This window comes from Erinaceus europaeus, chromosome 10 (assembly GCF_950295315.1).
Source record: "Erinaceus europaeus chromosome 10, mEriEur2.1, whole genome shotgun sequence".
Classification (NCBI taxonomy): Eukaryota; Metazoa; Chordata; class Mammalia; order Eulipotyphla; family Erinaceidae; genus Erinaceus; species Erinaceus europaeus.
In genome coordinates, this window is record NC_080171.1 from 31,005,810 (window position 1) to 31,031,047 (window position 25,238).

At 41.4% G+C, this 25,238-nt stretch overlaps 1 protein-coding gene across 1 annotated transcript in view; it reads left to right on the plus strand.

Moving 5' to 3' along the window:
* The first annotated feature begins 999 nt into the window (after positions 1-999).
* The window catches only part of SLC28A3 (solute carrier family 28 member 3), an 81,961-nt gene continuing 57,722 nt past the window's right edge, over positions 1,000-25,238 (plus strand). Inside the window, exon 1 of the mRNA XM_007528395.3 lies at positions 1,000-1,190. Within this exon, the coding sequence (XP_007528457.2) occupies positions 1,113-1,190 (78 nt within the window). The 5' untranslated portion in view covers positions 1,000-1,112. The remainder of the gene's footprint in view (positions 1,191-25,238) is intronic.

The following is a 25,238-nucleotide window of genomic DNA, read 5'->3' on the forward strand; positions in this document are numbered from 1 at the left end:
TATCTCTCCCTCTCTCTCTCTGTCTCTCTGAATGAACAAGGTGTCTTGAAGCAATGAAACCACACGTGTATGAGACCTCAGCTCTGAAAAATAAACTACTACAAGTTTCCTATGTGCCAAGTATTACTATTTCAACACATCTTAATCATAGTACAAAATAAGTCCTGCTAATCCTATTTTAAAATATATATATATATATATTTCCCTAAGGTTTTTTTTCTTTTTTCTGAATAGAGACAGTGAAATCAAGATGAAAGGAGGAGATAGTGACAAAGAAAGAGACACCTTCAGCACTGCCTCACCGTTCATAAAGCAAACTCACTGTGGAGCCTCAGGCATGAGAGTCTGTTTGCATAACCATTATGCTATCTACCCTCCTCCAGTAAGTAAGCTCTTGACCATTAGAAAAAGAAAGAAAGGGAGTTGGGCGGTAGCACAGCGGGTTAAGCACACGTGGCACAAAGCGCAAGGGCCAGCATAAGGATCCAGGTTTGAGCCCCCAGCTCCCCATCTGCAGGGTGGTCACTTCACAAGCCGTGAAGCAGGTCTTCAGGTGAAGGTCTGCAGGTATCTATCTTTCTCTCTCCCTCTCTGTCTTCCCCTCCTCTCGATTTCTCTCTGTCCTATCCAACGACATCAATAATAACTGCAACAATAAAACAACAAGGACAACAAAAGGGAATAAATAAATATTTAAAAAATAATAAGAAGAAAGAAAGAGGGGACAGGGTGGTAGCACATAGTATGAGAAATAAAGAAAAGGGAGGAAGAAAGAAAGGAGAAAGAAAGGAAAGGAGAGAAGGAAGGAAGAAGAAAGAGATAAAAGAAATAAAGAAGAAGATAGATCAAGAGAGGGAGAGGCTGGCAATCAGTGGGGAAATGGGGTGGATTAATGATTTGGGCGGACCAGAACTAGACACCTCCACCCTTCCTGCCTCTTGCCCCACCCCACCCAGGAGATTACAAATGAAGTTCTCAGACCACAGCACTTGTCCTGGTTCCTACCACAGCAGGTAGCATTCTGGCACCAGCAGAGGCTGTGTTCACTCTCACAGGTACAAAGGACATTGAGCGCTGACATCCTCCAGGCCTCTTGGAGCCCAGCCCACAACATGACCAGCAAGGAGCTTGTGGAGCTGGGGGAGCTGCCAGCCCCCACAGCCCAGGGCTATAGCAACACTGGCTTCCAGGTGAGCAGAAGTTTCCTTTTCTGTTTAACACTGGAGGAAATGGAAGGAATGTACTTTTCCAGTCTCCTTGGCAAAATTCCTTAAGGATCGAAGTAGGTTTGGTGGAAAGCAAGCAATATGTTGCTGACTGGCTCTCTAAGCCTATTTGTTTTCCTTATTGGATTAGTCTTGGGCTGACAAACCTGAAAAGCTCCTTTTAAGGAAACTTGTTTTTAATCTCTGAAGTGGCCTGTCACTTAGAAACAAGACTTATCTTCCCCTGATTTTGCTCTGGGCTCCCAGCAGGAATATAGTCTTTACCTAATATCATTTTCCCAGAAAATTTGAGAGGGAAAGAAGGGAAGGAAGATCCAGCTCCTGGATGTACTTAGCACCTGAGGGTTCCTTTCTCCTATATAGAGCCCCAAACCCTCCAATCAGATGCAACCAGATTATGCAGAGCAGTTTGTGCCACCAGCCAAAAAGTCACTATGTGATTAATGAGTTTGACCCAAGGCTGAGATGAGGGACTCTGGTGTCTGGGAAACACCAGGTTGCTCTCTATGGATCTGTGATCAGTTTTCAGGGCTGTTGACGGTGGATTTGCTTCTCCTTATCTGACTCTCTACACAGGGAACCCACAAAGGTGGAGTCCAGCAATCCCTGGAGCTTCATAATCACTGAACTGTCCAAACTAGCCTTGAGGGACCATAGTTCCAGGAACAAGGAAGATAAAAGGGCTTGGAAGTGGGGCCTAGTATCTGCACATCTCCCCTGGAGTCTCAGTTCAGTTGTCTGCAGTGTTGACTCTGATGTTCATCTCCGTAGTTTTAAGCATATGGGAGGAAAAACCTTGCACTCAGACCCTCCTCGATTCAATGCCTGGGGGGTCTAAGAATTAAATCAACAAATCACAATTTAATAGGAGAAAAGGCATTGTGCTAATATTCTTTTCTTTTTTTCTTTTTTTTTTTTTGCCACCATGAATCCACTGCTCCTGGAGGCCATTTTTTCCCTTTTGTTACCCTGGTTGTTTTATCATTGTTGTGGTTATTATTATTATCGTTGTTATTGATGTCGTTGTTGTTGGATAGGACAGAGAGAAATGGAGTAGGAGGGGAAGATAGAGAGGGGAAGAGAAAGACACCTGCAGACCTGCTTCACTGCCTATGAAGTGACTCCCCTGCAGGTGGGGAGCCAGGGGTTGGAACAGGGATCTGGAACCGGGATCCTCACACAGGTCCATTAACGCTTTGTGCCACGTGCGCTTAACCCGCTGAGCTAGCGCCCGACCCCCAATATTCTTTTTTTTAATATAATTGGGGGGGTGTTTACAGTACAGTGGCTGACATGGGGGTACAGTTTCTCCTCTCCCCATGATAAGTACCGGCAGAATATTCTCATCTCCAACCTCTCACCATCATGTATCAATATCCTAACTGTGCTGTGCATGGGACTTTATTGAAAAGCAGTTAGAACCCTGAGGGACCTATAGCTACAGTAATAAAGAAATTGTGAATGAATTAGTGAAAAGTTCAAGGAGAGAGGGTGGTACCTTTTTAGAAGCAGTTAATTCTTGGAAAATGACCTGGGAAGATGTGGCGGGGGACAAACAGGAGATAGTTTGTGAATGAGGTTTTCTGATGCAAATTCATTTGGGTTTCATCTCTTTCTATGGCATGGGAGTTAGTCTCCTCTTGCTAGTGTGGGAGTGATAGATACCAGCACAGGGAAGTTGTGCCCTGCTCTTAGGCAAAGAAGAACAGAGGGTTCTCTTACTTTATTTTCTATTTTCTTCCTTTCTTTTAAAGATTTTTAAAAGAAGAGAGAGAAAAGGAACCAGCTATGACTCTGGTACATGTGTTGCCAGGGATTTAACTCGGGACGTCATGCTGGAGACTCCAATGCTTTATCCACTGCACCACCTCCCAGACCACTCAAAGATTTTCTAAAACTTTATTTAATTTGATAGGACAGAGAGAAATTGAGAGGGAAGTAGGATAAAGAGGGAAAGACACTTGCAACACCGCTTCACCACTTGTGAAGCTGCCTCCCCGCAGGTAGGGAGGGACCAGTGGCTTGAACTCATGTCCCTGTGCATGGTAATATGTGCACTTAACAAGGTGCACCACCACCCACCCCCTTTATTTTTAAACATTTTATTATTTTATTTTATTATTTATTTATTTTTATTTTATTATTTTATTTTATTTTATTTTTGAGATAGATGCAGAGAGAGAAACACCAGAGCACTGCTCAGCTCTGGTTTGTGGAGGTGTGTGTGTGGTGGGGGTGAGCCTAGGACTTTTTTGGAGCCTCAGGCATGAGAATCTATTTGAATAACCATTGTGCTATCTCCCCCACCCTCATTTTAAACATTTTATTTATTTCATTTTAAGGAGAGAGAGAAAGACCAGAGCACTGCTCAACTCTGGCCTATGGTGGTATTAGAGATTGAATCTGGCCTCTTAGAGCCTCAGGTTTGACAGTCTTTTGCATAAGAGCATTATCTTTTCTCCCCCAGCCCCCTTCTTTGCTCTCTCTCTTCCCTCTCCTCTGTCCCTCTGTCTGTCTCTCCACCAGAGAATTGTTTATGGTGGGGGGAGGGGGAAGGAATTGAATCAGGGACCTAGGAGCCTCAGGCAAGAGTCATTTGCATAATAATTATGCTATTTTCCCTACCTCAGAGGATTCTTTTAGTATCTTGCTTCTTCTGGTTGCCTTTGGCTCAAAATAATTTTTTTTTCTTTTTAATTATAATTATCTTTATTTATTTATTGGATAGAAACAGCCAGAAACTGAGAAGGAAGGGGTGATGGAGAGGGAAAGAGACAGAGAGACACCTGCAGCACTACTTCACCACTCATGAAGCTTCCCCCTGCAGGTGGGCACCAGAGGTTCAAACCTGGGTCCTTGCACTTTGTAACATGTGCGCTCAACCAGGTGCGCCATCACCTGCCACCCCCCCCCTTTTTTTTCTTTTTTTAAATCCTGATAGCATTTTATTGAGGAAATATTGAACGGCAGTATTTTTGTTGTCACAAGGGTACATTTTCACATTTCCCAGGATAGATATCAATACAGTCTACCCTTCAGCAAGCCATCATCTTAGTCCACCACAGAGACTTGGGTATCTAACTTCCCCATAATAATTCTCCCTTCTGGGCCAGGTGGTGGTGGACCTGATTGAGCACACATGTTACAATGTGCAAAGGCCCATGTTCAAGCCCCTGGTCCCCACCTACAGGGGGAAAGCTTCACGAGTGGTAAAGCAGTGCAGCATATGTGTATGTGTCTCTCCCTCTCTATGTCCCCCTTCCCACTTGATTTCTGGGCTATCTCTATCCAATAAATAAAGATAATTTAAAAAAAATGTAAAAAAAAATTCTCCCTTCTGAACCCCTGAATCTTCTGTAATAGGCTGAAGTCCATTGAGGAGTCACCCTGTGTTGTTCTTTGCTTTGTTTTATAGAACTCAGCTTTGACTGAGAGCATCCAGGATTCATGCGTCTCCCTCTGACTCAACATGATTCCCTCTAGTTCCTTCCATGTTGTAGCAAAGGAGAATACGTCATCATTTAAAAAAAAAAAAACTTTTCTCGTTTTGTTAATATTTATTTGTTCCCTTTTGTTGCCCTGGTTGTTTTATTATTGTAGTTGTTATTGTTATTGATGTCGTTGTTGGATAGGACAGAGAGAAATGGAGAGAGGAGAGGAAGACAGAGAGGAGGAGAGAAAGACAGATACTTGCAGACCTGCTTCACCGCCTGTGAAGTGATTCCCCAGCAGGTGGGGAGCAAGGGGCTCGAACCGGGATCCTTAACACCGGTCCATTAACGCTTTGTGCCACTTGCACTTAACCCGCTGCGCTACCGCCGGACCCCACACCATCATTTCTTACAGCTATGTAGTATTCCTTTGCATATGCATGCCATAACTACTTCAAGCACTCATCTATTGTTGGACATTTGGGTTGTTTCCAGATGCTGGCTATTACAAAGAGCACTGCCACAAGCATAGGTGTGCACAGATATTTTTGAATAGGTGCTTTTGTGTTCTTTGGATAGATACTTATGAGAGGAATTGCTGGAACAAGATGGTAGAGTGATTTTAAATGTTTCCAGGAATTTCCTAATTGTTTTCCATAGAGGCTGCACTAATTGGCATCCCCACTATCAATTTAGAAGGGTATTTACATCCTTGCCAGCACTTATTGTTAACATCCTTTTTCTGTATGAGACATTCTCACTGGAGTGAGATAGTATCCTATTGTTGTCTTGATTTGCATTTCTCTGATAATCAGTGGTTTTAAACATTTGTTTGTTTAATTAATTAATTAATTTTTACCAGAGCATTGTTCTATTTTGACTTGTGGTGGTGCTGGGTAGTAAACCTGGGACTTCGGAGCCTCAGGCTTGAGAGCCTCTTTACATAACCATTGTGCTATCTACCACCACCGCTCCTCCCTGTGTTTTTTTGGTTTTTGAGGGTTTTTTTTTCTAATTTTTATTAGGACAGAGAGAAATTGAGAGTGGAAAGGAAGATAGAGAAGGAGAGAGACACCTGCCGCCCTGCTTCACTGAAGGTGGGGACCGGGGCCTCAAACCTGGGTCCTTGTACATTATACCATGTGCTGCAGCCCCATGTTTTTAAAACATGTGCTATCTAGATAGAGATACCTCACCAGGAAGGGCACATGCCTTGTCACATGAAAAGGTCACATTTGACCACATGGCAAATGCTGTGGCACTGGAGGAAGCTCAGTGCTGTACTGTCTGTGTCACTAAGTTGAATGAAAAAGTGACCCAGAGCAGTAAAATCACATATACTCAAGTGCAAAGCTTCAAAGTAAGTAGATAAATAAATAAATAAATAAATAAATAAATAAATAAATAAATAAATAAAATGTACCACCTTAATCCATTCATGGTAAGAAAACACCACAGACTGGGTGACTTCAGTAGAAACTTCTGACAAAAAACCAGATCTGGAGTCTGAGGATGATCTGCTTCCTCATAGACAGATGCTTTCCCATTGTTAACTCACAAGGCAGAATGTGCAAGAAAGTTCTCTGGGATCTCCTTTATCAGGATGCTAATTCCACACATAAAAGCTCTGCTTATATAGCAAAGCCATTTCCCCCAAAGTCCTTACCTCTTTTTTTTTTTTTTTGAGAGAGAGAGAGTGTGTGAAAGAGATCCTAGCACCCAGCACTGAAGTTTCCTTCAATGTGGTGGGGACTGGGCCTGAACCTGGGTCGTGCATATATTTGCAAAGCAGCACACTATCCAAGTGAGCTATTTCACCTGCCCGTATGAAGTTTCAGGAGGTGCCGGGCTGAGCTTCACTGACAGGAGACAGACGACCCGGGACTCATGGCTGTGTTGTTCGCAGTATCTCTTTATTCATGCAGGACACAGCACAATCTAAGCCGAGCTAAGCTAAACTAAAAACTAAAACTAACAATGATGTCTTTATATGTACTTCCCAAGTAGGGTGTGAACAGGATGTGACACAGAGAGGGTGGAGAGAAAAGTGACTGGTGAAAATCAGGGTGTGACAAGGAGAGGGGGCGGAGCAGGTGAGAATTCTACCACTGAACCACCAATGCCCTGGAGGGAAGGTGGTGCTTTATGTAAATGTAAAAGTGATTTATGTAACTAGACAGCAGCTTTGAGTGGGATCAAACCAATCCCTATACAGGCTTACCGGTGCTTGGTTAAGCAGAAGCCAGGGGGAGCTGGCATACTACCCAACAAGGAGGAGACAGAAACATCGGGGCCATTGCAAATGCCAGGCACACAGAATGGATATAATCATTGGAGTGCTTTGTACCAGAACAGGACCAGGGAAACAACAAAATGGTTTTACAAAAGACTGTTATGCCTGAGGCTCTGAGGTCCCAGGTTCAATCCTCAGCACCACCATAAGCCAGAGCTGAACAGTGCCTAAAGTAAATAATGTATAAAAAATAAATAACTAGAACAAGGGAGAAAAACAAGTGTGTTGAGACCTGTTGATTGAATTAGGTGACTCTGAAGATCCAAATAGATTAATATGGTGTCAGATTGAAAGCTGAAACTGCACAAGGGGTCAGTTAGCTCAGAGATGTGGGCCAGGCCAGGTGAAGAGAAAGCTGGGGAGCACCCATGGTTACGAATCAGGAAAGTAGAGCACACCTGCTCCAATGTGCAAAGGACCTGGGTGCAAGCGCCTGGGCCCCACCTGCAAGGAGGGAAGCTTCATGAGCAGTGAGGCTATACTGCAGGTGTCTCTTTCTCCCTCTATCTTTCCCATTCCTCTTGATTTTCCTCTGTCTAACAAATAAGTGAATATTTTTTAAATAGTTTTGAAAAAAAAAAGCACCAGGAAAATTAGAAAACTTGGAAGATGACGCAGAGAGGCCACAAAGAGAGGAAGAGGAGCAGAACCAGGAGGGAGGGGAAGGTCTGGAGAAGCCAGTAGGAAAGACAGTCATGGAGGATGAGAACAGGCCATTGGATTTACCAACAAGGATGTTACTGGTGTGCCCAGTGTACAGGGAAGATGAGGCAGTTTGGGGGAGTTGAGGGATTGGAGAAAATCAGGACAGAAGCCACATTCTTTTTTTTTTTTTTTTTAAGATTTTATTTATTTATTAATAAGAAACATAGGAGGAGAGAGAAAGAGCCAGACATCACTTTGGTACATGTGCTTCCGGAGATTGAACTCAGGACCTCTTTCTTGAGTCTGATGATTTATCCAACTGCGTGCGCCACCTCCCGGACCACAGAAGCTGCATTCTTCTGACAGAGAAAGCAGGAGGAAAAAGACACGCTGGAGGAAGCAAAAGCAGGGTGGGAAGCAGCAGGCCTATACATTGTAAAAACATGTTTTCCTGTCTATTTTAAAGAAACGCATTTATTTTGACTATTTTGGTTGTTTAAAAATATTTTATTTGTTTTATTTTAATGAGAGAGATATAGAAGGAAGGGTGGGAGTAGATGGTATAATGGTTATGCAAAGAGTTTCGTGCCTGAGGCTCCAAAGTCCCAAATTCAATCCCCAGCACCACCGTAAGCCAGAGCTGAGTGGTGCTCTGGTGTAAAAAAAAACATTAAAAAAATAAAGATACAGAGAGAAAGAGGGAGGGAAGGAAGGAAGAGGGACCAGAGCACTGCACAACTCTGGCTTATGGTTCTTCTTCTTCTAGCGTTTGCCCTTCTTCCGTAGCCAGTCAACAGCGTCAGGTTGAAAGCTGTCAGGAGCTGCTTGTTGCTGGCTTTGAAAGTGACTGGGATCCATGTGGATTCAGTCGGCTAGGAAGGATCGTCAGTTTCCCCAATGAATGGGTACTCACGGGATGCACCACAGGAAGGTCGATCCAATGCATCCTGGTGGTGCAGGGAATCAAATCTGGAGTTTTAGAGCCTCAGGCATGAAAGTTCTTTTTTTTTTTTTGCATAACCATTATGCTATCCTTCAGCCATTTATTTATCTAACGACAGAAAGACTGAGAGAGGCTCCGGAGCCCAGCTGAAATCTGGTTTAAGGTGGTGCCAGGGATTGAATTTGGGACCTCCAAGCCTCAGTCAGTATAGCTGCAAATTTCCTTGGCTCATGAAATGTAATATATATAATGAAATACACATGGACATAGGCAAGCTGAGTCATTTGTACCTGTTTGCCTTTTTTTTTTTAGCTTTGCAATGTCTAAGACTTAGCCCTGCTGGAGAATGTAACTAAAATCCGTGCAGTTTCTTAGCAAATAGGACACAAAATGTCTCTATTCTGATGTTAGTGAACAATTGTGTTATGTTTGGAGCTTTTGGGAGCCTCTGCAATCAAAACAGCTACAAATGACCTTGCACAAGTCTCCAGGTGCTTAAGTGGCAAGTTTCTTTTATGGTTGCACATAAGAGTGGTATTGCTAAGTCATTGTGAATGTAAGTATGTGCATTTTTCAACTTCAGTAACAATGCCAAACTGGTTTCCTAAGTGGCTTTGCCAATTTACACATCCATCATCAGATGTGATGCAGTGAGTTAAGTGCATAGCAGTATGTCATTGAGGTCTGTTTTTAATTTCCCTATGTGGTGAGTCATTCAATGTCTATCTGTTGTGTGAAATACTTTGTTCAGGCCTCCTCACCATATTCACTACAAGGTTTTGTCATTTTCTGATTGATTTTGCTGCTGTTATTCCTGCTTTACCACTGGATTACAACACTGAGTTTCAAAAATATACAGCTCCATACCTATTGGTATATACCCCATAAAGGTTCTCCTGTCATTCCTTCCTACTGATTTGAAAGTGTTCCTCAAATATTTCAAACACACACTCTTTCTCAGCTGTATGATTTACAAAGGCCATCTGACACCCTAAAGCTATCTTTTACTCTTTAATTTTTGATGAACAAAGGTTAATCTGTTTGTGATACCATCCATGGTGAGCACTGCTCAGCTCTAGCTTATGGTGGTGCTGGGGATTGAACCTGCGACCTTGGAGCCTCAGGCATGAGAGTCGTTTTGCATAAACATTATGCTCTCTCCCCCTTGGGTTCTCTATATATGACGTCGGAAGTTTTTCCTGCCTTGCAAGAGTATGAAAATACCCTTTCATATTTTCTAAAGCCTTGTTCTTGCCCTCTACACTGATGTCTCTAATCCCCTGAAGTTGATTTTCATGTATCATGTAGGGAATTAAGTTTGTTTTTTACCTAGATATTCAATTATTTCAGCATCACACACACACACACACACACACACACACACACACACACCTGTTAACTGTCCAAATTTTAAGGAAGGCTATTTAGAATAGAGCAGCTGAAAGATTGTGTCAAACTCAAAGCAGGAGAGGGAAGGACAGAGAGATGAAAGTTGACAGCTTGGGCTGGGGGAGAAAATACAGAGGTTTAAGCACTTAATTCTTCTGCCTGCGGCTCAGCAATCCCAGGTTCAATCTCCAACATCACCATAAGCCAATGTGAACAGTGCTGTAAAAAAAAAAAAAAAATCTGACAAGTGAGATAAAGCCAAGACTTTCTAAGAATTAAAATTTCAGGGGTAAGGTGGTGGCACACCTGGTTGAGCACACAGTTCACACCTAGAGCAGGAAAGCTTTGCAAGTGGTGGAGTAGGACTGTCTCTCTCTTTCTCTTATCACCCCCTTCCTTCTCAATTTCTGGCTATCTATCCAATAAATAAATAAACATAAAAAATTTAAATTTCAGACAAGTTCTTAAAGAAACAAATCTTTACCCAAAGGGTGTCTCCTAGAATCCCTAAAGTTTCCACCCATCTATGAAGAAGTATCTTGCCACAGATGGTCCTCAAAGGCACAGAACCTATACTTGTTCTGAAGTCATTTGGGTGAGGGCTGACTTATGAAGTCTTTGGACAGGACTGAACAAGTAATATGCCACCACACAATACAGACATGGAGGAATGTTGTCTTACGTCTGATGAGCCAGTCAAGTTTGAAGAGTTTCTTAAAAAGAAGGTCAAAATTTGGGAAGTCATATAACTGCCCGCACAGCAGCATAGAAGACTTCTAACCCAGATACTTGGACTACAAACATTCTAAGGTTGGAAGTAATTATGCAAAGCCAAAAGAAAGAGCATTGCTTCCTGTTACCACAAGAGTTAGAGAGGTCATCATGAATCACAGGCTATTGAGAAGGTGGGTTGTTTTTTTTCATTTTTACTTTTATTTAATTTATTTTATTTGAGAGAGAGAGAGATGCCAGACCAGACAGAGCTCATCTCTGGTTTATGGTGGTGCTGAGGATTGGACCTAGGACTTCAGAGCCTCAGGTTTGAGAGTATTTTGCATAACCATCATATTGTCTCCTCTACCCTTCAGTAGTTTTTTTTTTTTTTTCAGGTAGCTCAGGAGAAGCGTGACAGGAGCTACCTAGATGCTTTCTTCTTCTTTGCCTCCCACCCCCACCCCAACTGAATTAAAACAGAAAAATGCATGTTAGTAATTTGTTTTTGTGACAAAAGTTAAAATGCAGTCTCATCCCCCTTCTTCAATTGTGTAGACTAATTTATAGGAAAAATGTACTAGATGACTGAAAGCAAAGACATTTCCATGATACAATAGAAGGTTAGAATTTTAGGAACTGGTTCTTTCTTTTCTTTTCTTTCTCCCTTTCTCTTTCTTTCTTTCCTTCTTTCTTTTCTTTATTTAAGCATACATGATTTAAATTTCCATTTCAGCAATGACAGAACAATTAGGGAAAGAAGATTTTATTCTTCCAGTAAGACCATCTCTCTCTAGTTGCTTATTTACTATTGAAAGTGAAAGATTGAAATTTCCAACTATTCCTGGTGAAATTAGCTTTTCCCTCATTGAGTTGTGTCAATTTTTCTTCATGTAACTTGGAGTTCTATTAAAATATATATGTACATATATATTTATAATTGTTAGAACTTGTTGATGAATTGATTCTTTTACTAACGTTAAATATTCAGTCTCCAGTAACAATTTTGTCTTAAAATCATTTTTCTGGTATTACATCCATCCTGATTCTTAATAGTTGCTATTTCCCTGACAAAACTTAACCATGGTTCGAGCCCCGGGCTCCCCACCTGCAGGGGAGTCACTTCACAGGCGGTGAAGCAGGTCTGCGAGTGTCTGTCTTTCTCTCCCCCTCTCTGTCTTCCCCTCCTCTCTCCATTTCTCTCTGTCCTATCCAACAACAACAGCAATAGCAACAATAATAATAAATACAACAAAAAACAAGGGCAACAAAAAAGGGAAAAAAATAAATTAATTAAAAAAAAAACTTAACCATGATTTTCCTTAAGTATATTTAGGTCTTTGAATCTAAAAAGTCTCTTTCTTGTACATGCCACTTGGGTTGGTTTTCTCATCTATTATTCCAAAGGGTTTAACCTATTTATTTTTTTAATTACAGGGAAATTAGAATTTACATTTTGAAGTTTACACTATTCATTATTGTCATTGGTATTATTATTTGACCACCAAGGTTATCACTGGGGCTCAGTGCCTTTATGACTACTGTTGCAGTGGTCAGTTTTCTTTTTCCTCTAGATGGAGGGTGATAGACAGAGAGTGGTAGAGAGGGAGGGAGAGACAGACCGAGAAAAGAGACACACTTGTGAAGCTTTCCTCCATAGGTATTCCCCTGTGGTGGCCTAGAGCTCAGACTCAAGTCCTTGCACATAGTAATGTGCACACTTTACCCTTTTACACTTTTACTTACTTTATCATGTCATAGTTTTTTTGTTTTGTTTTTTAATTTATTTACTTTCCCTTTTGTTGCCCTTGTTGTTTAACATTGTTGTGGTTATTGATGTCTTTGTTGTTGGTTAGAACAGAGAGAAATGGAGAGAGGAGGGGAAGACAGAGAGGGGGAGAGAAAGACAGACACCTGCAGACCTGCTTCACCACTCGTGAAGCGACTCCCCTGCAGATGGGGAGCCGGGGGCTCGAACCGGGATCCTTCCACCGGCCCTTGCGCTTTGCGCCACATGTGCTTAACCCGCTGTGCCACCACCCGACTCCCCATGACATGGTTTTTATACCATCAGTGGAAGGGAAATAAATCTGGAAAACACCAATGGAAGCCAAGAACAGTTTTGCTTATCTGAGACAGAGGAGGAAGAAAGGAAAGACACTTGGAAGTAGTAATAGGTGCAGGGTTTAACTAGAAAGGAAGTGAAGGGAGTACTGTTGAAAAAAATGAAGGGAATATATACATACATATAGATAGAAAGTTTTAGCATCAGCCCATATCATGACCTTGGGAGAACTACTGCAGTTCCCAATGGAGGGGATGGGACACATAATTATGGTGGTGGGTTCTGTATTATTGTGGAATTATACCCCTATTATCTTACAGCTTTGTAAATTAATATTAAATCTCTAATAAAAATACATAAATTTAAAGAGATGACAGTAACTGGAAAGGTGGTGTGGTAGGAAGAGCACAGGACTTGCGTTCAGTCCCAGGCACCGTGCATTCTCTCTCTCTCATTAATAAACATACTTTAAAAATGACAAAAGAGTAAAACTGGCACACCAGAAAATGTCTAATTAGCACAAATGAAAACCCAAGTTTTCATGTATAGAAAAGGCATTTTTCTCTACCACTAGGGCACCTCCCTGAACCTATGAAATGTCTTTCTTTTTTAAAAAGATTTACTTACGTATTTACATATGCGAGACCAATGCTCTGCTCACTGCTGGCTTATAGAGGTGCTGGAGATTGAACCCGGCACTTCTGAAGTTTCAGGCATATAAACCCTGTGCTACAGCATGTTGTGCTATTTTCCCAGATCTGGAATTCTTTTTTTTTTTTTTAATTTCTCTATTGGGGGATTAATGGTTTACAGTTGACAGCAAACACAACGATTTGTACACGTATAACATTTCCCAGTTTTCCACATAACAATTCAGCCCCCACTAGGTCCTCCTCTGTTGTCATGTTCCAGGACCTGGAATTTTTGATTGACAGGCTTTTTATCTCATTAGTTTGACTATGTCGGATATGTATATTGTCTCACAACCATTTGGCTTCCATGGTTTCTAATGAGAAATCTGACTTTTAGTAAGGATTCCTTATGATTCTCACCTGTCTTTGGCTTCTTCCTTTTTTTTTTTTTTTTTGCCTCCAGGGTTATTGCTGGGGCTCAGTGCCTGCACCATGAATCCACTGCTCCTGGAGGCCATTTTTTTTCTCCCTTTTGTTGCCCTTGTTGCTGTAGCCATGTGGTTGTTGTTGTTGTTGTTGGATAGGACAGAGAGAAATGGAGAGAGGAGGGGAAGACAGAGAGGGGGAGAGAAAGACACCTGCAGACCTGCTTCACTGCCTGTGAAGCCACACCCCATGGGGGGGGGGGAGGGGGCGGGAAGGGGGGGGGACCTGAACCGGGATCCTTACTCGGGTCCTAGCACCTTGTGCCATGTGCGCTTAACCCGCTGCACTACCGCCAACCTGACCCCACTCCCTTACCAGAGCACTGCTCATCTCTGGCTTCCGGTGCTGTGAAAGGTTGAACCTGAGACATCAGAACCTCAAGCATGAGAGTCTTTTTGCATAACCATTTTATCTTTGACTTCTCATGGCTCCATTATGATGTGTTTAGTCAAGGAGCTCTTCTAGTGTGTCCTATTTTGAGTTCTTTAGCATCTTAAGTGTATGGATTAGTGTTTTTCATTATTTAACTGGGAATTTTTAAAACACCATTTCCCTTTTCCAAATAATTTCAGTGAAGGGGATAACGGCTTATAATAGAGTCATTGCCACATGGGTGCAATTGCTCGTCTCTCCATAACAGCTGTTTAAGAAACACACCTATACCCAACTTGGGTCCCTTTTCACCATCTTGCCCCAAGACTTCAATGACCTCTTTACCCTTCCAACCCTTCTCCCCCCAGAGTCATTTGCTTTGCTGCAGTCTTTTTTTTTCCTTTCTCTCTTTCTTTCTGAGACAGCCTCTTGGTTTATGTCTCTAATGGTAGGCTATTATTCTCATGCTTGTCTTTAGTTCTTTTGTTTAATATTTTATTTATTTATGTACATATTGGATAGAAAGAGAGAAATCGGGTGGGGGTAAGGAGGAAGAGAAACACAGACACCTGCAGACCTATTTCACCTATTGGGAAGCTGCACCCCATCCTCCACCCTGCAAGGGGACTGCACAACTTCAATCTGAGTCTTTGCACATGGTAACATGTGCATTCAACTTGGCCAGCCACCACTCAGCTTCACCTTTAGTTCATTGTATATGGCATTCTTCAACTGATGGAACAATTTTCAGTAGTTGATTTAAAAATCTTTATCACATGTCTAAGCTTCTTCCCAACCAGTTTTTAAGAACTCCTTTTTATTTTCTAGTGTATTTGGTCACACTGTAATTTCTTTGTATAGCTGATACTTTTTTCTTGAAAACTGGTTCAAAGAATAATTGAATGTGATAACTCTGAGAAATAGATATGGCTCTCCCTTCCCAGGGCTTGTTGTTGTTGCTATCTGCTGCTATGGTTCTCATATTTGTTTGTTTGGTGACTTAATGGAGCTAATTGTTTTATCGCCTTTATTTACTTATTGGACAGCCAGAAATCAAGAGGAAGGAGGAGTAGAGAGAGAGACAGAGAGACACTTGCAGCAGATAGACTACATAGGTTGGGGGGAGTAGAGAGAGAGACAGAGAGACACTTGCAGCAGATAGACTACATAGGTTGGGGGGAGTAGAGAGAGAGACAGAGAGACACTTGCAGCAGATAGACTACATAGGTTGGGGGGAGTAGAGAGAGAGACAGAGAGACACTTGCAGCAGATAGACTACATAGGTTGGGGGGAGTAGAGAGAGAGACAGAGAGACACTTGCAGCAGATAGACTACATAGGTTGGGGGGGTTGTTCTCTTACAACAGAGCTAAGACTGGTTACCGGACTCAAGAATTTTTTTATGTAAAAATAGATTATGATAAAGATGTAACCCTCAAGTTTCTGGCACCCCCGAGAAATTTGGAATTCTATCTTTAGATTGCATAGTGCAGCACAATTTTGACTCAAAGCCAGGGAGATTCTAATTTCACCCCCCACGTGGGCTAAGGTGTTTGACTCAGAAGGAGCCACTTGTATCCTTGACATGCCTTACTGGCTATTATTTTCCTTTGAAAGGGAGAGAGAGAGGCAGCCGGCCAACTAACAGCTCACATGGTAGTATACATGTCTTGTGTCCTTCAAAAGTCAATTAAAATGGCAGTTTCTTATGAGAATCCTATCAGTCAGTTATATAGTTAAGAACTTCTCAAAGTAGATGATAAACTGAAATGTTACCATCAGGAAGTGGGGGTGTGGGAGGGGGGAGTACCTGGAGACAAGGGATGGGGGTTGGGGGGCATTCCTTCCAACCTCCCATTTCTTGAAATTCAAGATTTCGTTTGATTGTTTTCCTCTGAGAACCAAACCTCTCTGACACAAATCATGGCACTTATTGATTCAACAAATATGTACTGAGCCATGATACTGTGCCAGGCTTTGTGCTAGGAACCATGAACAGAGAACTATTATTTGGTTTAAAGTAATTGTCAATGGCAAACTAGCACCACACAATGCACAAAAAGGGTTATTTGTGACAAAAGAAAGTGATCTCACCTAGACTGAGAGTTGGGCAATGTTTCTCAGCCAGTCCAAGTAAGCACTTAGAAGCTTTTACTGTTTCACTCATTCATTCTAAATATATATTGAGCAGATACTCCATGGGAAAATGCTCAGAAAGGCACAAAGGATGTAATTACTAGAGCTACCATGTCTAGAGCTATTTTCTCCATATTCTATTATGCAGAAAAGCCAAAGTCTTGAATGGAAAGACAGGACAAATGTGAAGGAGAGACGGGATGGGGGAGGTGGTACAAAGAGGTGGGTGGGATTCACCTCATACTCTGCTGTTTTCAAAATCCTGATCCAAGAACTCAGAACCAGTGATTGGTTTTGAATGTGAAACCAGTGGCCTGGGAGGTGGCACAGTGGATAAAGCACTGTATTCTCAACCATGAAGTCCCAAGTTCAGTCCCTGGCAGCACATGTACCAGAGTGATATCTGGTTCTTTCTCTCCTATCTTTTCATGAATAAATTATTTTAAAAATAAATAAATTTGAAATTAAATCTCTAGGGCTAGGGGAGAGAGCTCAGTGTGTGCACAGGATTTTCATGTCTGACGCCCCAGAAATCCCAGGTTCAATACCTGGCACAGCCTTGAATCAGAGCTAAGCTGTGCTCTGTGTTTCTCTCTCTCTCTCCCTCCCTCTCTCTCCCCTTCATAGAAATCTCTCTCACATACCCCTTCATAGAAATTAGCATTAAAAGTAGAGATATTGAATAATTAAAAATAAACTAATCCCTTAAATAAGATAACACTAACTTTCTAGGGCTATGGAGATTGTAGCAGTAGCACACAGGACTTGCACCTGAGAGGTCCTAGGTTCAATCCCCAGCACTGCCAATTGGCAGAGCTGAGCAATGTTTTGGCTTCCCCACTTCTACTCCATAGGGGGAAAATAGCCAAATTTCTCTACTTTGTGACTTCCATACTCTAAAATAAGCTAGCTACCCAGATTATCAAGGGTTAGAACTAACATAATAATATCAATTTCTCCATAGGACAGCTAGGTAGTAGCTTGATGTGTATAGCCCAGAACTTGCATGCTCTCTCTCTCTCTCTCTCTCTCTATATATATATATATATATATATATATATATATATATATATAGATATATAGATATAGATATGTAGATATATAGATATATAGATATATATAGAGAGAGACCCAGTGGGTGGGTGAGGAACTCAGAATGCTGTAACTTGTATTAGGAAAAGAAAGCCTTTGAAGGCTAGCAAAGTTAACAGTGATTCTGACTGAAGGGCAGGGACTCTGACAGGGAAGTGGAAGCTATGGGCAATTGCTAGCTACTTTGTAAACTGTGATATATATATATATATATATATATATATATATATATATAGAGAGAGAGAGAGAGAGAGAGAGAGAGAGAGAGATCCCTTTTCCCTCAAAATTTCCCTCTGCCTCTATCCTAATTAAATAAATAAAAGTAAAATAGTGAAGGGAAGAAAGCAAGGAAGGAAGAAAGAAAGAAAGAAAGAAAGAAAGAAAGAAAGAAAGAAAGAAAGAAAAGAAGGAAGGAAGGAAGGAAGGAAGGAAGAAAGAAAGAAAGAAAGAAAGAAAGAAAGAAAGAAAGAAAGAAAGAAGTAGAAACAGAAAACAGCACCTTGGTATGAGGCTAGGCCTCTTGCTCCATGAGAAAGTGTTAGTCTTGGTCCATTATGGGCCAAGACTGACACAAAAGTCCACTCTGGTCTATTCAGTTGTCACAGTTTCTGGCCTGCTCACCTGCAGGGGATGCACCAGAACTCCAGACCTCACAGTTTACAAAGTAGCTAGCAATTGCCCATAGCTTCCACTTCCCTGTCAGAGTCCCTGCCCTTCAGTCAGAATCACTGTTAACTTTGCTAGCCTTCAAAGGCTTTCTTTTCCTAATACAAGTTACAGCATTTTGAGTTCCTCACCCACCCACTGGGTCAGGAACACTTGCAAGGAGGAAGTTGTTTAAAGACCACTGGCCAAACTTGTGCAGTCAGGTAAGTATGAAATGCAAAATTGCTCCATCAAGGACCAGAGGGATGCGTGCAGATAAAGTAGGCGTGGAACAAAGGTGCAGTTCCAAGGTATGTTAAGCCCAGCCAGCAGGGCACAGAGAAACCAGAATGCTCAGAGCACTAACAAAATACATTTCTAGGACTCTTTGAAAGTCAGGCTTCCTAGTGACTTGTGGTCATTGTTTTATTTTCTCTCTGAGCAGGCAGGAGGGCTTCAGGGTAGAAAATGCAAGGAAAGAGGAAGAATTGAGAAAGCACGAGTTGGTGTAGGAGGTAGTGTGTAATGTTCCGAGCATGAGCTGTCCTGTATATGCCTCTGGCCTTCACTCAGATGACAAGGGACCTTGTGTTGAGGAGGAAGCGAGAGAGGGAGGAGATGAAAGCTTTTTTGGGGGGAGGCAGAAAGTCTAGGAAGCAGGGTCAGGGAGGACATGTGTGTGACTCAGGGCACAGATGGTGAGCTGGAAGTCACACACAGAATGGTTAGGAGGGGGAGGGGCGCAAGCTTCAGAGCCTGACCACCAGGCCCACCACTTAGGCACATTACCCAATTCCTCTGTGCCTGGTTCCTCATCCCAAAGCAGGTACTGTAGGAGGGCTGTTGGGAGACTGTTGTACAACACTGACATCTAGTAAATGGTCAAGTCTCAAAAACCACTAAACAATTTAGTATGGGACACTATTTTGATGCAAACTAAGCCAATATTTGGAATCCAGGGTGGGCAAAATAGCTCACTTGGGTAATGCACCACTTTGTCATGTGTATTGACTCGGGCTCAAGTCCAGCTCTTACAGCACTGAAGAAAGCTTCAAAAAAAAAAAAAAAAAAAAGGAAAAAGGAAAAAGAAATGTAGAACAGTTGTTCATGAGATAGGAGGGAGAGAGGGAGGAAGGGAGAAATTCAGATGTGAATGATGTCTTTTATAGCAAATACCAAAATCTACTGACCGTTAAACAGTGCAGGGTGTGGGTGGGGGTGAGGAGTGGGGCCCGCCAATGTGCCACTTTATTATGCTATCATTTTCTATCCCTGCTAGAGCAGAGGTGCTCAGCACCCAATATCAGTACCTCTTCAAATAACTTCACCAAGTTATTTTTCAAACATTCTGGTTTATTCTTTGAGTCTGCATTTAACAAATGCCCTTCTTTAAAAGCTTATTCTGCATGCCAGTGAAATAGCTCACTTGGATAGTGGACCACTTTGCCCTGTGCAACGACCCACATTCGAGTTCAGCTCCCCACTGCACTGAATGCAGTTTCAATGCTGTGGATTCTCTCTCTCTGCAAAAATAAATGACTAAAAACATATGCAGTAAGTGTATTCCCTGTGCTTCTGGTTAGTGTGCGCTCTGGTTAGTGTACGCTCTGGTTAGTATGCATTCTGGTTAGTGTGCACTCTGGTTAGTGTGCCCTCTAGTTAGTATGCAGTTTGGTTAGTATGTGCTCTGGTAGTATGCACTCTGGTTAGTGTGTGCTCTGGTTAGTATGCACTCTGGTTAGTATGTGCTCTGGTTAGTATGTGCTCTGGTTAGTATGCGCTCTGGTTAGTGTGCGCTCTGGTTAGTGTGTGCTCTGGTTAGTATGTGCTCTGGTAGTATGTGCTCTGGTTAGTATGCGCTCTGGTTTTAGTATGCGCTCTGGTTAGTGTGCACTCTGGTTAGTATGCACTCTGGTTAGTATGCGCTCTGGTTAGTGTGCACTCTGGTTAGTATCCACTCTGGTTAGTATGCATCAGCTCTCCTTGGAGTGAAATGATTTGGTGGCTAAGGTGATTTTATTGACTTTTTTTTTAAAAAAATGTAAGAAAATTCAAATGCTGATGGGGAAAAGTAGCATAATGGTTATGAAAAAGACTTTCATGCCTGAGCAGTACTTGGTAAAAAAGAGAGAGAAAAAGAGAGAGAGAAAATCCAAATGCCTATCACAAAATGTTGTAACCTCTTTTAATGACTCACTATCAGCTGCTCTGAGAAAAACAGTTCAGTTGACAGTGTGACTGGTATATAGAAAGGAGTGATAATAACTCTCCCAAATAGTCCAAGAATAAGGACAGAACTATCAACCCAGCCTTCATGCTGCAGGTCATGTAGGCTTCCCTATAAAATAGGTCTTTAAACAGAGGGGACTGGAGCACTGACCAAGTGTCACACTTTCACGGAACTTGCAAATTGTGATTCCTACTGTATAAACTTATGCTTGTGAAAGCAAAAGCAGATTTTGGATAGTTTAGAGTTGAGCAATATATTACAAAATCAAGTTACAAGTTACGGTGTCATTATTTTTTCCATTTTTAAATTTGTGATTAATAACGGGTTACGAGATTGTAAGATTACAGTGTATAGTTCCACACTGCACACAACACCAAGGCTCTGAGTCCTCCTTGAAAAGATAACAGATAATCATCATAGTTGTCACAAACTCTTAGAAATAGCTTGTTTGCTTTTTTTTTTTTTCCCCTGCTGGCCCATCTTAACGTATTTTTTAATTGCTCAATGTTTGAAGTTCAAGAAGCCAGGGAGACAGCATAATGGTTATGCAAAGAGACTATCATGCCTGAGGCTCCAAAGTCTCAGGTTCAATCTCCTACACCACCACCACAAGTCAGAGATGAGCTGCACTCTGGGGGAAAAAAAAAAACTATAGAAAACAAGCTACTCACCCTGGTGGGGCCAAGAGAAAGGCATCTTTATAAACAGAAAGCAAGCCACAATCACCTCAGTCTAAATTCTGAGTTGTTGTTATTTCCAGAGCTTTGTTCATCTCTGTCTAGTGGTGGTGCTGGGAATTGAATCTGGGACCTTTGACACCCCGGGTAGAAAAGGCATTTTTTGCATAACCATTATGTCAAGACCTCCGTTATTATTGATATATCCTTAATTTACAACATTGTAAGATTTAAGCGTGGTTCCATGTCTACAATACATATACAGGATTCCCCATACCCACCACCAAAGTTCCAGTGACATTACACCAAAGAGATCCCTCCACTTATTCCCACCCCCCCCCCCATTGTTTTCTCCAATAACCACCAGTTTTCACATCTTGAGAGTCAACTGCCTTTGTGGTTGTTTTGGGGTTGTTGTTTTTTTTTCTGCCTCTTGTTTTCTGACTATGAAAAAGGATTTTTTTGTGTTTTTTTTTTTTTGCAAGTTAGTTTGTTAGTTATTTATAGTCTATGAATGAACTCATCCAGGGAGTTGTCTTTCACTTCCTTATTTTACCTACATTAATCACCTCATACTGGAGCTTTTGTTTTTTTTATCTTTTGTCATCATCAGAGCTTCAGAGCTTCACCACAGAGTGACTTCTTCAGAGAGAAAGACACACACACACACACACACACACACACACACACACACACACACACGGAGGTGGGGTATAGCACCAAACGTCCCACTGTGCTGTAGTATTCCCCTGTGATCTGCTAGGACCTCAAATTGTGTCACACACAGGCAGGGTGAGTGTTTTCTCAAGTGAGCTCTCTTACCAGCCAGACCCCGCAATTATAAAGGTGTGGTGCTCTTTTTTTTTCTATTTCTTTCTTTTTAAATTTTTTTAAAGATCTTATTTATTAATAAGAAAGATAGGAGAGAGAGAAAGAACCAGACCATCACTCTGTTGCTGCCGGGGATTGAACGCAGGACCTCACGCTTGAGAACCCAATGTTCTATCCACTGCACCACCTTCCTGAACATTGTTGCTCTTTTTCTTTTCTTTTTCTTTTCATTTTTATTTATCCCCTTTTGTTGCCCTTGTTGTTTTATTGTTACTGATGTCATTGTTTTTGGACAGAACAGAGAGAAGAGGGGAAGACAGACAGGGGGAGAGAAAGATAGACACCTGCAGACCTGCTTCACCACTTGTGCAGTGACTCCCCTGCAGTTGGGAGGGACTGGGGGCTCGAACCGGGATTCTTACACCAGTCCTTGCACTTTGCGCCCCGTGTGCTTAACCCACTGCGCTACCTGCCAACTCCCCTGTTGCTCTTTTTCTAATTAATAGATAATCTGAGGGCTGATATTTCAGGCTGCAGCTATCCCCACTTCCACAACACAATTCACCCAATGTTTTAGGCATCTACTATTGATCTTTTCCTGAATTATTACGTTGGGAATTTTAAATAGTGACTTTCATTTTTTTCAGTATTCATTACTTCACATTCTTCAGAAAGGAACAGGATTCCTCTTATTTCAACTTTATCTTTAGGATTATCATTATGGGCAACATTCTCTTCATTCTCTTTTAGTCAATATTTTATAATCAATCACATTATATCAGGAAAGTTTTTAAACACAGAAAATTTGTAACTTTCATAGCGAATACATACTCTCCACATTTTCTTTTTCACATATGTATCCCTATATGTTCCCCTTTGCCAGACATCTTACTCATCTGATGCTAGCAAGTTGCAGACATTATGTTTTTGTCTTTTGGGTGCTAATCTTGTCCCAGATTTGACCAGTGGTGATTTAAAATGCTTTTAGTTCTCTCTCTCTCTTTCTTCCTTTCTATCTCCCTCTTTCCTCTCAATTTCTCTCTCTTTTTTGTAAAGAATTTATTTATTTATTCATGAGAAAGATAAGAAGAGAGAAAGAACTCTGGTACATGTGCTGCCAGGGATTGAACTTGAAACCTCTTGGTTGATAATCCAAAGCTTTATCCACTGTACCACCTCCCTAATAAATATTGTCAATTGATTAAAAAAGAAATGCATTTTGTTTGGGGGGTGGGATGGGGTAGGATGATACCGAGGCTCCTAAATCCCAAATTCAATCCCCAGATCCACCATAAATCAAAGTTCAGCAGTGCTCTAGTCAAAGGGGAAAAAAAATTATATATATATATATGCTTTTTGACAAGGACTGAATTTATTATATATAACTATCCTAGAAAATATATATTATAAAATAGATCATGGCTAAGCATATTAGTGCTTTATTTATTTATTTTCTTGCTAGCAGGATTATCATTGGGGCTTAGTGCTGCCGACACTATGAATCTTCTACTCCCAGCAGCCTTTTTTTTTTTTTTATTTGATAGGACAAAGGGAAATGAGAGGGGAGAGGGAGATAGAGAGAGACCTGCAGACCTGCTTCATTCCTGAAGCTTCCCCTACTGCAGGTGGGAAGCAGGGGCTCAAACCCAGGTCCTTACCCATGGTAATGTGTGCGCTTGTTAATCTGTGCGGCAGCGCCCAGCTACTCATATTAATGCTTTTAATCAGGTTCCTGCTCCCAGAGCCATAATCCTAAATGGAGGCAAGGATGAGACATTAGGGCAGCCTCTCTTACATCCCTGGTGGAGTGGCGCCACCAAGTGGACATTACAGATAACAATTAACTTACAAATTTACAAGAGCCTTATATAGAAGGGCATCGGAATTAGGAAGGAAGCTAACCTGTCTTTTGTCTTTTAAATAAAACCCAGAACTCTGGATTCTGATGAGGGAAAAAAAAAATCTACTGTTTGAAAAACCAAATGGCATCAACCTCAGGAACAATTAAGCACGGTGCTTATAAGTCCTTCATAGCTGGGTGGTATTAGTGATAATATTGGCAGATCCAGAAGTGAAACCAAGATCTTCAGTAATAAAAAAAAGCATACATTCTCCCAGCTGTAGCCATTTCGGTTGCTTCTTAACTAAAACCTTCCTCAGGACTGGTTGGGTGGGGAAGTTTCCAAATGGGTCAGAGGGCTGCAGGGGCACATTCCGTTCCAAAGACCAACTGGAGATAGAATCTGGGTGTGAGAGACAACAAAGGGGTCCTTACTACATTGAGTTAATATATACAAGTAATAAAAAAATAACCCATAGTCAGGTTGGGGAGACAGCACAAGAGTTATGCACACAGGCTTTCATGCCTGAGGCTCTGAAGTCCTGGGTTCAATCTCCAGCACCACTAGTAAGCAGAATTAAGCAGTGTTCTTGTTTTTCTTCCTCTGTATCTGTCTCTTTATCATTAAAATAAAATAAATAAAATATAAAAAATAATAATAATTCATAGCTTTCCAATATTTCAAAATATAATTTACATCCATGGTATTGAAATTAAGGGCATTGATAGAACTACTGAATCTTGTTAGTTTTTTTTTTCTTTTCTTTTAATGTGTTATAAAAATGTGCGTATTATTCTATCAAATCTGTTTTATTATCTTAAAATTTTACTTTAATATTGTTTGTAATCATGTGTGTTTAATTTTATATATTCTAAAACGTGATAAAAAGTTCAGATGCTCTACTAAAAAGCCCTGAAAAGGACATTTCCCAGATATTTCACACAAATTCCACCAATGGGAGGATTTTGTGATAGCCACAGGGAGGTTGCAAAATGTATTTTTAGGCTGAGAAATCTTAGGTCCATCTGGAATTCTAGTCTATCCTATCTTATCCTATCCTATTCTATTCATTTATTTCCTTTTTGTTGCCCTTGTCATTTTTATTGTTTTAGTTATTGTTGTTGTTATTGATGTCATTGTTGGATAGGACAGAGAGAAATGGAGAGAGGAGGGGAAGAGAGATAGAGGTAGAGAAAGACCTGCAGACCTGCTTCACCTCCTGTGAAGTGACTCTCCTGCAGGTGGGGAGCCAAGAGCTAGAACTGGGATCCTCACGCCAGTCCTTGTACTTTGTGCCACGTGCGTTTAACCCACTGTGCTACCACCAAACTCCCACTGGAATTCTATTTCTAAAGGCAATAGAAAAGGATAGATACTGGAGACAGTTGCAAGCTATTTCCTCTCCATGTTAGAGAGTTCAATGAATGTTAATTCAGTCTCTATTATTCATTGTTATCTTTTTTTTTATTTAAGAAAGGATTAATTAACAAACCATAGGGTAGGAGGGGTACAACTCCACACAATTCCCACCACCCAATCTCCATAGCCCATCTCCTCCCCTGATAGCTTTCCCATTCTCTATCCCTCTGGGAGC